This window comes from Rosa rugosa, chromosome 6 (genome assembly GCF_958449725.1).
Source record: "Rosa rugosa chromosome 6, drRosRugo1.1, whole genome shotgun sequence".
Lineage (NCBI taxonomy): Eukaryota > Viridiplantae > Streptophyta > Magnoliopsida > Rosales > Rosaceae > Rosa > Rosa rugosa.
Genome location: NC_084825.1, coordinates 790,801 through 804,869, shown reverse-complemented (window position 1 = coordinate 804,869; position 14,069 = coordinate 790,801). Strand labels below are relative to the sequence as shown.

General features: G+C 36.9%; 1 protein-coding gene and 1 long non-coding RNA gene across 2 annotated transcripts in view; one reads left to right on the top strand and one right to left on the bottom strand.

Moving 5' to 3' along the window:
- Positions 1–14,069, bottom strand: part of LOC133717460 (uncharacterized) — a 73,215-nt gene that overhangs the window by 42,830 nt on the left and 16,316 nt on the right. The window lies entirely within an intron of this gene.
- LOC133714396 (uncharacterized) lies at positions 3,006–3,990 on the top strand. The gene is made up of 3 exons (XM_062140504.1): positions 3,006–3,141; positions 3,653–3,932; positions 3,974–3,990. Exons 1-3 carry the CDS (start codon positions 3,085–3,087, stop codon positions 3,988–3,990), a joined length of 354 nt encoding a protein of 117 aa, XP_061996488.1. The 5' UTR covers positions 3,006–3,084.

Below are 14,069 nucleotides of genomic sequence, written 5' to 3'. Positions count from 1 at the left end.
AGATGAGACTCCTGTGATTATCCAGGATGTACTTTATGAGAATTCTTGTACTGGTACTTGAGGTGTAGGTAACATATCCCCGTCGCTGTACAATCATCTTTCTTATATTAATAATAATAACGGGCGTGGGGTTGAGCCTCCCAGTTAGGCATTTCAAACTCTTTTTTTTTTTTTTAAAAAAAAAAAAACCTCCATTGTTGTCTCCTCCAACAAACCAATATGACTAGACAACCTGTCATGGCACCATGATGCATCATGCATGATCCTCCGAGGCATGCTTCAAACAAGAAATATAGCCCTCCACAAGAAAGAACATCAGTAAGAGGGAGAGACAAACTGTACATGCTAGCTCTAGCCCAGAACCACCAAGGATCCTAAGAGAAGAAAATTCTAGGATCACTATCGAAAGGGTGTTTGCAAAACCTAACCCAGAGAGAGAGAATAATTTCTTTTATGTACTTTGTTGCAATTTTTTTAATTTTATTTTCATATTATATGAGAGCAAGATCATATCAATGTCGTAAGTCAATTAGATTACATCCAGAAAAATTTGATTTCACAAGCAAGATGGAAAACCATTTTTTAGCAACTCACAAGCAGTCAAATATAGCGAAAGTCAAACTACTATATTTTAAATAAATATGTTCAAACTTCGTAAAAAATATAAAACATAGGGGAAAAAAATGATATGCAACTAGTTTATGTTAATAACTTATTTCTTTTAATCAATAGCGTGAGTCAAAGCTGGATGAGATGATTTTTTTTTTTTTTTTGGGTTATTTGTCTATTGTGAGTCAAACTCACGACTTCCTACTTACAAAGGAGAGACTTATGCCACTAGACCAAAAGATGCTAGGCGAGACGATTTCTTCTTGGTTGAGGTGATGTTGCATAGTTGTTAGTTATTTTTGCATCTCTTTAATTATTTAATGAATTTTTAAACTGCTTTTTGGCTAAAGTCTTAAATTAAAAAATTAATTTACTTAAATGATAATTTTTTTTTTTTTACAACTTTATGTAAGCTGGTTAAATTATAAATGAATTGATGTTTTTTGTTAAAAAAAGATGGTGCGCGAAACGCATTGCGAGTTTGGGAAGTAGATTATTTGAATCGGATTTGTGATCTGTCAATGACTTGAGCAGAGACAATATCAATATCAGATTCATGGAGATTGCCCTTTGGCCCCCTCAATCTTATCTTTTCGATTATTATCTGACAATTTTCTGCACACTAGAATCTTCCCAGCTAATTATTAAAAGGTAAGACCCCCCATCTCCTCCATCTATTTTTATATATTTTTTTCATTATTGCTGTCCATTCATGTCTCCCTGAGTTCCACTACTGATTAATGCCATGTGTATATCTGAGTATCACTCCGATCCAATCCAAGAAGAAAGATAAATCATTGCCAAAATAAAAAATAAAAAATTTGAATAAATCACTGAAACTAGAAAAAATTATGAAACACGTGTTTGTTAATCATATTAAATATCTGCTATTATTGAGGATGCGGTCTGTGAGCATATTTGTGATGATTCCGCCATATTGGAATTTTAGTTCTATATCCTCTTCATATAAATTTTTTTTATTAATAGAAAATAATAATATATATATATATATACAAAAGAAGTTTTTCTATTGGAACCTCCAAATTTACTCACTTGACCTCCTTGCTTTTTACACCTCCTATCAAATTTTCAAATACTAAATTTACTCACTAAACCTCACTCAAGTTCATGAAATAACCTCACTCATATAATTTGCAAACAAACAATTAATTACATATTCATTCCTTAACTAGATTACATAAATCTCTTATCTAATAAAAAAGAAATTCAAACACAAGGTATTGGGCTTTAAAAATTAATTTCTAAGAAAACTTTTGTTATCCCTCACCAATATGCGTTCAACATATATGATGATAGGAATTTTTATGTCACATGATATTGATTATAGTTTTAATTCTTATTAAATATATATAAATGCTTTAATGAGTATGTAGTGAAATTGAAAAATGAAAATAGATAAGGAAAATAATAAAAAATGTAATATAATATTATTGAATTGGAAAGTCTAGAGAAATTAAATATAATATTTTTTAGGGAAATGATGGAAAATGTCACTTTAGAGAGTGAAATGATAATAAGGTCACCTAGTTTCCCACTTGATAAGAAGGTCCATTGTAAATTGTTATTAATATTAGTTTAGTCCTTATGAATAATGAGGTCATGTTAAAAAAGGCCAGTTTTTAATTTTTATCATTCCGATTCTGCCCCTAAGGTAATAAACCTTTATAACTTTCCATTTCAAAATCGGGGAGCTCAAATTTTCTCTCTCCTTTGATCAGAAAGCTTCCGATTCGATTTGATCGGAGATCTCTTTCCGAGATTCTTTCTTCGCCGCCCTCTCAGTCGGAAGCTTCCGATTTCTCTTTGTGCCTCTGCGACGATCTGAAAGTGGTTTTGGAGCTTCCTCAGGTCTTTTCTCTTTTTCTGGATCTCTGGCTTCGTCGGTGTTCGTCTTGATCACGTTATTGTGTTCTTCTTCTTCGTTGACTCAGTGCTTAGTTACAGTCTCTCTATTTCTTCCTCTCTCTGGTTTTCTCTGATTTGATCGGTAAGCCTTCTCTCTGTGAATTTGTTCGTTTTGGATTTTGCAGTGTATTTTTGTTGTTTGTGTTAATTGTTGAATTGTTCGTTTTGGATTACTGTTTTCTTCTCCTTCGTCGACTCAGTGCTATGTTGAATTGTTGATGATGTTTTGTGCTATTGCTGTACTATATTTGTTCTATACTGTGATTTTTTTATCAGTGACATGGCCAGTTACATTTTTAATACTGCTGTTTTATTCAGGAATTATCATTTATTTTGCGAGTATGATGTTGTTCTTCTGTTCAGGCATTAACAGTTACTTTGGCAGTGACTTTTTTGTGTTGATTCTGTTGATTTCCTTAGTAGTGACATGGATAGTGATTTGTTTTATTCTTGTGCAGTTGTAATGGATACTAGCTATGTTGTCAAGTTTATTTATTCTGGTGAAGCAGCGACAGTTCCATTGTTGCATAATTGGTCGTTTGTTGACCTATGCAATTCCATACGCTCTCGTTTTCCGGATTTGATTCAAGGCAATTTCATGTTGAGGTACATTATTCCTCCGGATTCTACTTCATGTTTTCTAGAGAGTGAAGTTGATATCAGAATGATTTTTAGGAATTTGGTTCGTTACAATTCTGATTTTGTTGAAGTGTTTGTGACTGATTTGCCTTCTATTAGTGAAAGTGTGGTGAGTAATACAGTGTGTAAGGATTCTAGTACCATGCTTGAGGAGAATGATTATTTGGGGTGTTATAGGGCAGAGGCACCGAAGAGTTATATGACGAAAGGTTGGGAGAGTTATATTCATTCTGAAGGCCAAAAGTTTGAGGGTGGGGTTGTTGAGTTTAGGGATAAGCTGCGTAAGTATGCCATAGAAATTGGCTTTTCATATGAGTTTGTTAGAAATGACAAGGTTCGTGTTATTGCTCAGTGTTCTAAGAAACATTCTCAAGGCTGCAATTGGCTTGTGAAGGCTCATTTATGCAGGGCTAATGGTTTCTTTATGATTAAAAGGTTGGTTAATGTTCACACTTGTCATGGTGTGATTCGTTTGCAGAAGAGTAAGATGATGGGATCCAAGGTTGTCAAGTCTATTGTGCTTGATAAGATTCGTGCCAATCCAAACAAAAAGCCAATTGATATAGCTGATGAGATCAAGAGTGATTATGGTTTGGATGTTGCTTATCGTACAGTTTGGTATGGTACAGAGTTGGCAAAAACAGCCCTACATGGTGATGAAGCTGAGTCTTATGCTCAGCTACTTTGGTTCAGTGAGTCTGTTATGAAGTCAAACCCCGACTCTAGGATAGTGGTTGAGTTTCATCGAGAAACACACAGTTTTCAACGTATGTTTGTGACCTATGGTGCATGGATGAAGGGTTTTCAATCTTGTAGACCTGTTCTTTTCATTGATGCTACATTCATTACCAACAAGTACAAGGGGCAGATTATTGCTGCATCAGCAAAGGATGCCAATCAAGGTTGAATCTCCTTCATTATTTCTAGTTTTTTATTTTTCTTGTTTTCTATTTGCTGCCATGTTTTTTTTTTTTTTTTTGTAATGTAAGTGACATGGTTAGTTACATAGCTACTGACATGGTCACTTACATGTTCATTGACAGTTACATGTCCAATGACCTAAATGTTCTGTGATTTGAATGACATGTCTCTGGCCATGTCACTGTCAAGTAATATGCAGTTATGTCAGCGACATGGTCAGTCACATTAACAGTTACATGACAGTGACATTATTTTGTTTTTCTGTTCAGGCTTGTATCCAGTTGCTTATGCTATTGTGGATTCTGAAAATGAGAGTAATTGGAGATTTTTTCTTGAGGTTTTGGCTGAAGAGTTTGCAAAACACCCTATGAGGAGGGTGACATTCATTTCTGATCGTCATGTTGGGCTTGTTAGTGCTTTCCCTAGAGTGTTTCCTAATAATCCACATGGGTTTTGTTTTAGACACCTGATGTCTAACCTTTCTGACAAATTTCCAGCTGGATCTTACCTCAAGGATCGGATTCCTTACTTGTTTATGTGTTGTGCTTATTCTCGCACACCGGAGATGTATGAGTTCAACATGGAAATCTTGTGGAGTGAAGGCGGTGACATAGTTGCTCAATTTCTGGAGGATCTTCCCAAGGAGAACTGGTCTATGGCTTACTTTAATGGCGAAAGATTTGGTGAAATGACAAATAACTTGGCAGAGTCTTTCAATAATTGGGTGTTGCCTTTGAAGAGTCTTCCTATTCTTGATATTAATGATGGCATTAGAGTGAAGTCCATGGCTGCAATTGCTGCTCGGAACCAGGATGCTCATGAATGGTTGTCTGAGTTGTGCCCAGTGATTGAAAAGAAGCTGAAGGACAATTTGGAAGTCGGAAGGCATTGGAGAGTGAGCAGGTCTGATACCTATGTGTATGAAGTTCACTACCAGAAGTACAATAGCATGGTAAATTTGGAAACTCGCTTTTGTTCGTGTGGAGAATGGCAGCTGTATGGCTTCCCATGTTCCCATGCACTTGTAGTGATCCAACAACATGGTTCTTCCCCGTATTTGTATGTCAATGAGCTGTACAAGGTGGAGAAATATTGAGAAACTTATTCTTTCCCAATTAATCCTCTTCCCTCTATTTCGAAGCAAGTGCATGATTTTGGTAGAGATGCGGTGATCTTGCAGCCGCCTTTGACTAGAAGACCACCGGGAAGGCCTAGAAAGAAGAGGTTCAGAAAAAGGAGCGAGAAAACCAGGGTGATCAAGTGTGGTAGGTGTGGAAAATGTGATGGTCACAACAGAAAGAGTTGTACAGCTCCGATATAGGTTCAATTCTGCCTACATGCCTTTAACAGTGACATGGCAAGTGACATAGCAAGTGACTCCAATACAGTTTGAAATTTTGTTTTGATTTTTCATTTTTTTTCAATAAATGATAAGAAGTGCTTGTAAGGTGCTTACTCATTGGAATTTTTTTTGACTATGAGATAGTGTGTCTGCTTTCTTCTTTTATAAATCCTTCAGTATTCTTTGTGTCTACAGGTTTTTAATAGTTACATGTACAGTGACATAACCATTTGTAAACTAATTGACTTGTCCATTGACATTAGTTTTTATTTGTCTTGGCAGTGACTTGTTCAATGACTTGTAGTTGGATCACTCATATAGATTTGGTCATTGGCAGCGGAACGCTGCCGTTGCGGTGCAGCGGCACGGTGCAAATATTAATGAAAATTAAAAAATGAAGTAGCTACAACAACTTTGGTTTGTTAATTGGCAGCGGAACGCTGCAAACTGAAATAGAAATATCATTTTTGCTGTGACTTCTCTAGTGACTTATAGTTTTAATGTTTTTTGTCCAGTTACATATTCAGCTACATGCTTAGTTACATGTTCAGTTACATACATTGTAAGTTACATGGTCAGTTACATGGTCAGCTACATTATCAGTGACTTGGTCAGTTACTTAAGTTTTACAGTAACTTGCCTAGTGACTTGGCCAATGACATTCAGTTTTCTTTTTACTTGGCTAGTGACTTAAGCAGTTACATAATGGGCAGTAGTGAATTTAACAATGGCACTTTCAATTATATGCGGCCTTCATATTTACATAGTCAGTGACTTGCCCTATGAATTCAGAAAATGCATTAATCTTGAATAAAAAGATCCATACAAGTCATAGTCTGAACTAAACAACAAATTTCTGAAATTCTGAACTAAACAAACAAATTTCTAAAATTCTTAATTTGCTGAGTTCCAGCTCTGCTTATGTTCTGCAAATTTTTTGAATATTTGAGCTTTGAACTTCATCATCTAAGCTTTGGTGACTTTGTTTGGCATCTTCTCCTCTTTTGCCATTCTGTCCATGTAATACATTACAAAAGGTCCGCAATCTAATCTGTTGACAATTAAAAATTTCAAGTTAATGATTTTGACCAACTTAGTAACAGTAAAGTTATCATTTTAAATTTTTGAATATAGACTTACGATCCTTGGTCTTGTTGGGGGCAGATTCTGGCATGGTTCAAAGGGATCCTTCCACCATCATAATTTTCCTTTATCCAGCTTATTGTTCTTATCTCGTCATCGCTCAAAATACTTTCAACCATCTTTAATTTTGTGTGAGTGCTTTGACTCTTGTCAAATTTCATTCTGCAGCCTTGCTGCAGCATATCATCTGCTTGATCTTTCACTGCTCTCATCCACAGCTCGACCATTTCAACCTGTATTTTTTAACAGATTAGTGAGTGATAGTTACATGGTAAGTTACATGGTCAGTAAGAAGTTTCTTACCAATTTTTTTATACTTTTAAAGTACTCCCCTATTCCTGCTCTTCTTGGTTTCATTGAATCAAAATGCAGCCATTGCGGTATGTCCTTGTCAAAGACCAAGAGCGTGTGGTGAAATTCTTCATTATGGGTAATTGGGAGGAAAAGCATGCTGCATTTTCCCATGTTTTGGAACAGCGGCTCACACAAGTATTGATGGAGGTTTCTCACAGTTAAATGTATTGTCGAATACTATTTAAAAAAAGAAAGAAAGAAATACATAGAACGAGTTATAAATAAACAAAGAATGAGAGATAAGGATTCAATGTTTATGAGAAAGTGCTCGTCATACTTACCCAACACATGCTATGCATAAAAGCAGATCTTCCCAAACTTTGTGAACTTTCGTTTTGCAGTTCATCCTTCAACATTTCCCCATAGCAATCAATCCAGTTGTTTGCTATTGATTGATCGCTTATGAACATTTTGACATCTGCCCTTGTGATTTCGCTTCCAGCCTCTTTTCCCTCCCAGAATAATACGCTGCATAACATAGAACGTTGTTAGTCCTGTGACTTAGCCAGTTACTTTTCACTTGCCAATGATCTGGACAGTGACTTGGCCAGCTACATGGCAATTGCCATGATCTCGACAGTGACTTGACCAGTTACTTAGCCAGCTACATGGCGATTGCCATGATCTGGACAGTGACTAGGCCAGCTACATGGCAATTGCCATGATCTGGACAGTGACTTGGCCAGCTACATGGCAATTGCCATGATCTGGACAGTGACTTGACCAGTGACTAGGCCAGCTACATGGCATTTGAAAATGTTCTGGACAGTGACTAGGCCAGCTACATGGCAATTGCCATGATCTGGACAGTGACTTGGCCAGTGACTCAGACAGCTACATGGCAAGTTAAGTCACTATCTTGTGAGCTGTAACATGAAACATTACCTTTGTTCTGCCTTGTTCCAGTACTTCTCTAATTTGCTTTTAGTTGGGCTGGCAAGTAGGTTGTACAGTTGTCGGTTTTGCCAATCTATCACTTCAATTTCGTTTTTTTCTGTTTGTTCCTCGTCATCCACATTAATCGTCAAATCATGTATCACTTCCTCCTGTGGCTTCTGTTCAGCTGTCTGTCCTTTTTTCTTTTCCTGTGCTGTGATTCTGGTCATTTTCGCCCTCTGCCTTTGCTCTTTCACCTCGTCCCACCAGAAAATATGATGTGTTTTTTGTACTCTCTCCTTTCTCTTCGTCCTAACCACATAACAATAGAGGCCAATAGATTCTGAGTCCTGCCCTGATATCTCCTCTAAAATTGGCTTGATGAACTCAGCTCTTGTCATCTGTTCTGTAGGAGAAATGTAATTGAGTGGTTCGACGTCAAAAACAGGCTGAACCTCTGGTGATATAATGATCTGATACTTGTGTGGCTCTGCTTGCATATCTTCGAAACTGACTTTTCTTGGAGGTGGAGTTTGTAACGCGCCCGGAGGTGGAAACACAAACAATGCATTAACCCAAGCAGTATTCGGTGTGCAAGCATCTTCCGTCATTCTCAATTTAACCTCAGGAGAGGTTGGTGAATGAATCTGTGCAGCTGCTTGGGCAAGGCATTGAAGTGGTGACTGATGTCCTTGGTCGGTTGAGTGAGGTGCTGCAGATGCCATCTCAGATGCGCTTGCTGTGGAGCAGGCAGGTTGTGATTGAGTTCCCTGACTACCACCTTGAGATTTTGTGTTTTTGGAGTGCTTGCTGTCAGTTGGCTTGTCCTGAGGGGCCTTTGGTTTTGGCGGAGGGAAACTAGGCGGTGGGGGAGGAGGAGTTGAGTCGTTGTCATCACCTGGACGTGCTATTGGCGACTCAAACTTCTCAGTTAGTGTCATCACTATGCCCTGCAAGTGCTTCACTCTGTTAATTAGTGAGGCTTTCTCAATTTTCAGCACCTCATTTTCCAATAACACATCCTCATTCTCTTCTTTTATTCTGCCAATTTCCTTTTCTTTCTCCTCAACTTCTTTTTTCAAAGCACTTAGCTCTTCTTCCTTTCCCTCCAGTTTTCTCTGTAATTCGTTCTTCTCTTCATTGGTCTTCCCTATCTCTGTCTCCATCTTCTCATCCTTAATGTTCCCACTGGTTCTATTTTCAACATTATCTTCTTGCCCATCATTCTTTTTTTCTTTACTTTCTGTGTCTGTATTAGACTCAGAATCTTCTTCCTCTGCATCTTCTTTAACTTTATCAAAGATTTTCTGAAACAAAATTACAAAAGTTGTCAGTGACATAAGCAGTGACAGAAATAAAACAACAACACAATCCTAGACATGGAAAGATACATGCACTGTGACATGAAAATATAACATTAACATGAGCAGTGACATAGTCAATGACTTGCTCAGTGACCTGACCAAGACCAGGTCACTGAGCAAGTGACAAGACCCAGTGACAAGACCAGTGACCTAGTTTATCTACATCAAATTAACATACCTTCAACTTCCCCATGGTGTTGAAATCCCCTTTTTTTCTATCAAGGTCTTTAATTGCCACTTTCTTATTCCGTGTTTTTCGGTTTCTCTTCCAGAGATTGGCGGCACTACTCCCGTCTTGTGGCAAAACCAATACTATTTGGAAAATAAAAAATAAAAATAGAAAACTAGTTAGTTATTTTTCAAACAGCTGCTTAGCCATATGAATATCACAAACATAACCAATGACATATGCAAATACATAAATAGTGACATTGTCAGTGACATAAACTTGACAGTAACATTAACAGTGACCTGGCCAGTTACCTGTCCAGTGACAATAACAGTGACATGACACTGATCTAGTTTTTGTACTTACAACAGCATACGACAACAAAATGATGCATAAACAAATTTTTAACAAGGTACGGGAATTTACCATCACCAATATCACGCAACCTGCCATGTTTTGGGATTCTTTTGCCTTTCGTTTAATTGATTTTTTAAGGAAGTCGCCAACTTCCTTTGCCCAGCTATATTTTCCCAGACTTTCCACCTCTTCACATACTCTTATATAGTCCCAAGATATTGTTCCTCCAGAGTTTGGGAACAGAAGTTTGGTGAAAAGGTTCAAGAGTACTAATACGGCAACATTTCTGTCCCGTTTCGTTTTTTCATCCCCTGTTTCTGGAGTTTCTGCCAATGCCTTCTTCAAAGCTTCCTCTGCAGCCGCCTTGTTGATCCTCTGCTTTTTGTCAAAGTATTTAGTCACGAACTCAGATCTGTATGCCCCTTCTTTGGTCTTTGGTACTGATAACCCGGATCCCGACACTCCTAAAATCATAGATATATCACTTGTTGACATTCTGAATTTCCTATTCCCAAACACAAAAAGGTATGTGTCACTGTTGTATGCTTGTAGCAGAAGTGTGATTAAATCATCTGATTTCTTTTCATCCTTTTCTTTAATTGAACCTCCATGGAATGCATCTATCAACGTTGCAAAGGGTGTTTTCTGCAGCAGCTCTAAAGTCCTTTCAGTCAGGTTATTTTTGTTTTCTGCAATTGTTTTCAGAAAAGCAAGCATTGTGCAGCGATACTGCACATAACCCTCTTTTACATCTCTTTTCCTTTTCCCTGGGACTTTTTCCTCTTCATCATCCTTTGTATCTTCTTCCTCGTTAGTTTCTTCCTTCTTCTTTGTACTCTCTTTTTTTGTCTTCCTTTTATCCATTTTCTTCTTCTTCTTCTTTGCACGAACTTCTTCTTCATCTTCATTTTCTTCCCTGTTTCTTCTTTTCTCTTTTTTACTTTTCTCCTTTTTAATCTTATTCTTCTTCTTACTGCGGACTTGTTCTTCATTAGATTGTTCTTCATCTTCAGTTCCTTCCAGTTTTCTTCTTTTATGCTTTCTAGTTTTCTTCTTTTTATCCTTCTTCGTCTTCTTACCCCGGACTTGTTCTTCATCAGATTCTTCTTCATCTCCAGTTGTTCCTTCCTCATCTTCACTCGATTCTTCTTCATCTTCAGTTTTCTGCTTTCGCTTTTTTCTCTCTTTCAGTTTCTTCCATTTTATCACTTTCAACTTTTCCGCAATTGTTTCTTCTGGACTTTGTTCTTCAGATTGTTCTTCTCCAGATTCCTCACTTTGTTTTCTTTTTAGTTGGTCCATTCCTCGAACTTTTTTAAAAAAATCCTGTAAACAATTAAGAAAATTAGAATTCAATAGTTATTTTGACAGTTACATAACCAGTGACATATTTATGCACATGTTTATGATAGTGACATGAACAGTTACATGACCATAGCCAGTGACCAGTGCAGCGACATGGGCAGTGACAAAGACATTGAACAATGACAAAAGGCTGAAATTTTCTCGCATCATCCCACATGTAATTCAAACAAAACTAACATGGAAATTCATTTTGTCATCAAATTCCACATGTAATTCAAACAGAAATCATCATTTCTCATTAGATTCCGCATGTAATTTAAACAAGTCTCACCATTTTCTCATCAGATTCCACATGTAAGTCAAACAAATGTCACATGCAAATTCATTTTCTGATGAGACTCCACATGTAATTGAAATATGTCTTTTCTAATTCAAACAAAACGCAAGCTATTCAAATCGAAATTATATGAAAGGAGGAGGAAGTTACCGGTAAATTTGTAGAACCGTAGAATTTGGGGCTTAGTCGGTGAATCACTCTTGCTTACCCAACGTTCACGGTGGAGGAAATCAGTTGTTGTCCGCTGTTTTAGCCGGAGAGAAAATCTTTGAGCAGTTTCTCTGAGTTTAGGGCAAAAATCGTATAAAGTTTCTCTGAGTTTTGAAATTGTGAAAAGATATTGTAAAATGAACCAAGAGAAATAGTCGCCCTCGGGTTAGATAACTGCCACTGGCAGTTTACTTGTAGTTGAATGGTTAGATAGGTAATTTCAAACATAGAAAGTGACATAAGTAGTGACTTCAATTTTTACAGTTACTTGTTCTATTTATTGGCTCATGACATTAGTTTTTAAAGTTACTTGGCCAGTTACTTTATAGGGTACATAAGGACATGAATTTTTTTTTACAGTTACTTGCTTTATGTATTGGTTCATGACATTACCTTTTACAGATTTTTAATTGAAACTTAAACTTTGTTTGTTGTCGTACAGCAGAACGCTGCAGTCGCGGTGCAGCGGCACGCTGCATTTAAAAATAAAAAGATCAGTTTGGTAATGTCTTGTCTTTTGCTAGTGAGTGACTTTGTCAGTTACTTTGCCAGTGACTTGGCCAGTTACTTGGTAGCGTACATAAGGACATGAATTTTTTTACAGTTACTTTGCCAGTGACTTGGCCAGTTACTTTGTAGGGTACATAAGGACATGAATTTTTTTACAGTTACTTTGCCAGTGACTTGGCCAGTTACTTTGTAGGGTACATAAGGACATGAATTTTTTTACAGTTACTTGCTTTATGTAGTGGCTCATGACATTACCTTTTACAATTATTTTTGCCAAATCATGGCTGGTTACTTGTTCAGTGTCTTGCTATAAGATCTGTAGACTTATTGATTGACTCGTTTAGTGTCTGGGCTAGTTACTTGGGCAGTTACGTTGTCAGTGACTTTGCCAGTTACTTGAGACGTACAGTGACTTGACCAGTGACTCGGTCTATGACATTCAGGTTGCCATTTCCAGTGACATTCAGTTTCTCTGTAACTTAGCCAGTTACTTACTTTAAAAGGTACCTAAGTACATAAATTCGTTTCAGAAGATCATATCAAACAAACTTCTATATACTGAAGCAATATCTGCAAGAAAATATTAAAAAATTGAAATTCCGATTGAACAAATGAATGGATATATATGATGAATCAATTCGAAAAAACTATATAACCTATCCTATTCCCTAAACAAATTTCTACGATTCTTCATGTGTTGAGTTCCAGCTGTGCCTACTTTCTGCAAATGACTTTACAACATGAGCTCTAAACTTCAAAATATCATCCTTTGTGAGCTTCTTTGGAACTCTCCCTTTTTTCGAAATTTTCTTCATTGTGTACATTACAAAAAGTCCGCAATCCAATCTGTTCATCATATAAAAACTGAAGTAAATGAATTTGAACTTTATAATGATTATATTGACATTTTTAAAGAGCTGTGTACTTACGAATCTTCTCCTTGCTGAGGGTTGTCTTTGAGTTCTGTCACTACCATTTTTCGTTTATAGTTATCCTTGATCCACTTTATGCTTTCTCTCTCGGTTTCAGTCAATGGAACTTCCATCATTTTCAGTTCTTCTTCTGAACTGTTCTTTTCATCAAATTTCATTCGGCATCCATGTTCCAGCATGTCATCTGCCTGTTCTTTTACTGCTGTCATCCAAAGTTCTACCATGTCAACCTGCATTTCCAACATCCCAACATAATCAATAATATGTTTTCTGCTTAAATTAAATATATGAAATTAGTATGACGAAAGTGTTCCATACCATTTTTTGGACATTTTGAAAGGATTTTCCAGTTGATGATTTTTTCGGTCTTTTTGAATCACAGTGGTACCATTTCTTTAATTCCTTGTCAAAAATGAGCAGTGTATGATGAAATCCTGATTCATGTGAGATTGGGAAGAATATATAGTTGGATCTTGCCAGATTCTGGAACAATGGTTCGCATAGGTACAGATGTACATAATACACCGTCAAATTTTCTGCAGAATTCTGTTTGTAAGAAAAAAAGAAGACAAGTTATTATCAATTAAGAATTATTTGCTTTGATTGTAGATTGATAATCGTTCCACTACTTACCCAGCGCAAGGGATTCATAAAAGTTGGGACATCCAAGCCTTGTGATTCTTTCTCCAACAGCTGATCAGTCAAGAGAATTCCATAACATTCTATGCAATTGCTTGCTATCGGTTCGTCCATGATCATGTCTTTTAAATCCTGTCTTGAAACCTGTGCTCCATACTGTCTTCCATCCCAGAAGTATACTCTGCAAAGAATGAATAGTGTAAGTAACATAGATTGTGATGTCGGTTATTTAACAATCACATGGCCAATGACTTGGCCAGTGACTTCACTTGCCCAAATCGTTAGCCAGTGACTTCCGCAGTTACATGGACAGTGACTTGGCCAAAGACTTTACTTGTCCAGTTACTTTGTCAGTTACATGGACAGTGACTTGGCTAGTGACTTCACATGGCCAGTGACTTCGCCATATACATGAACGATGGCCTGGCCAGTTACT

Excerpts from the sequence above, each read along its gene's own strand:
- LOC133714396 (XM_062140504.1), top strand. The coding sequence starts at position 3,085 with ATGCAATTCCATACGCTCTCGTTTTCCGGATTTGATTCAAGGCAATTT. Across the intron at positions 3,142-3,652 it reads CAAGGCAATTTCATGTTGAG|AAGAGTAAGATGATGGGATC; the intron begins GTACATTATTCC and ends ATTCGTTTGCAG.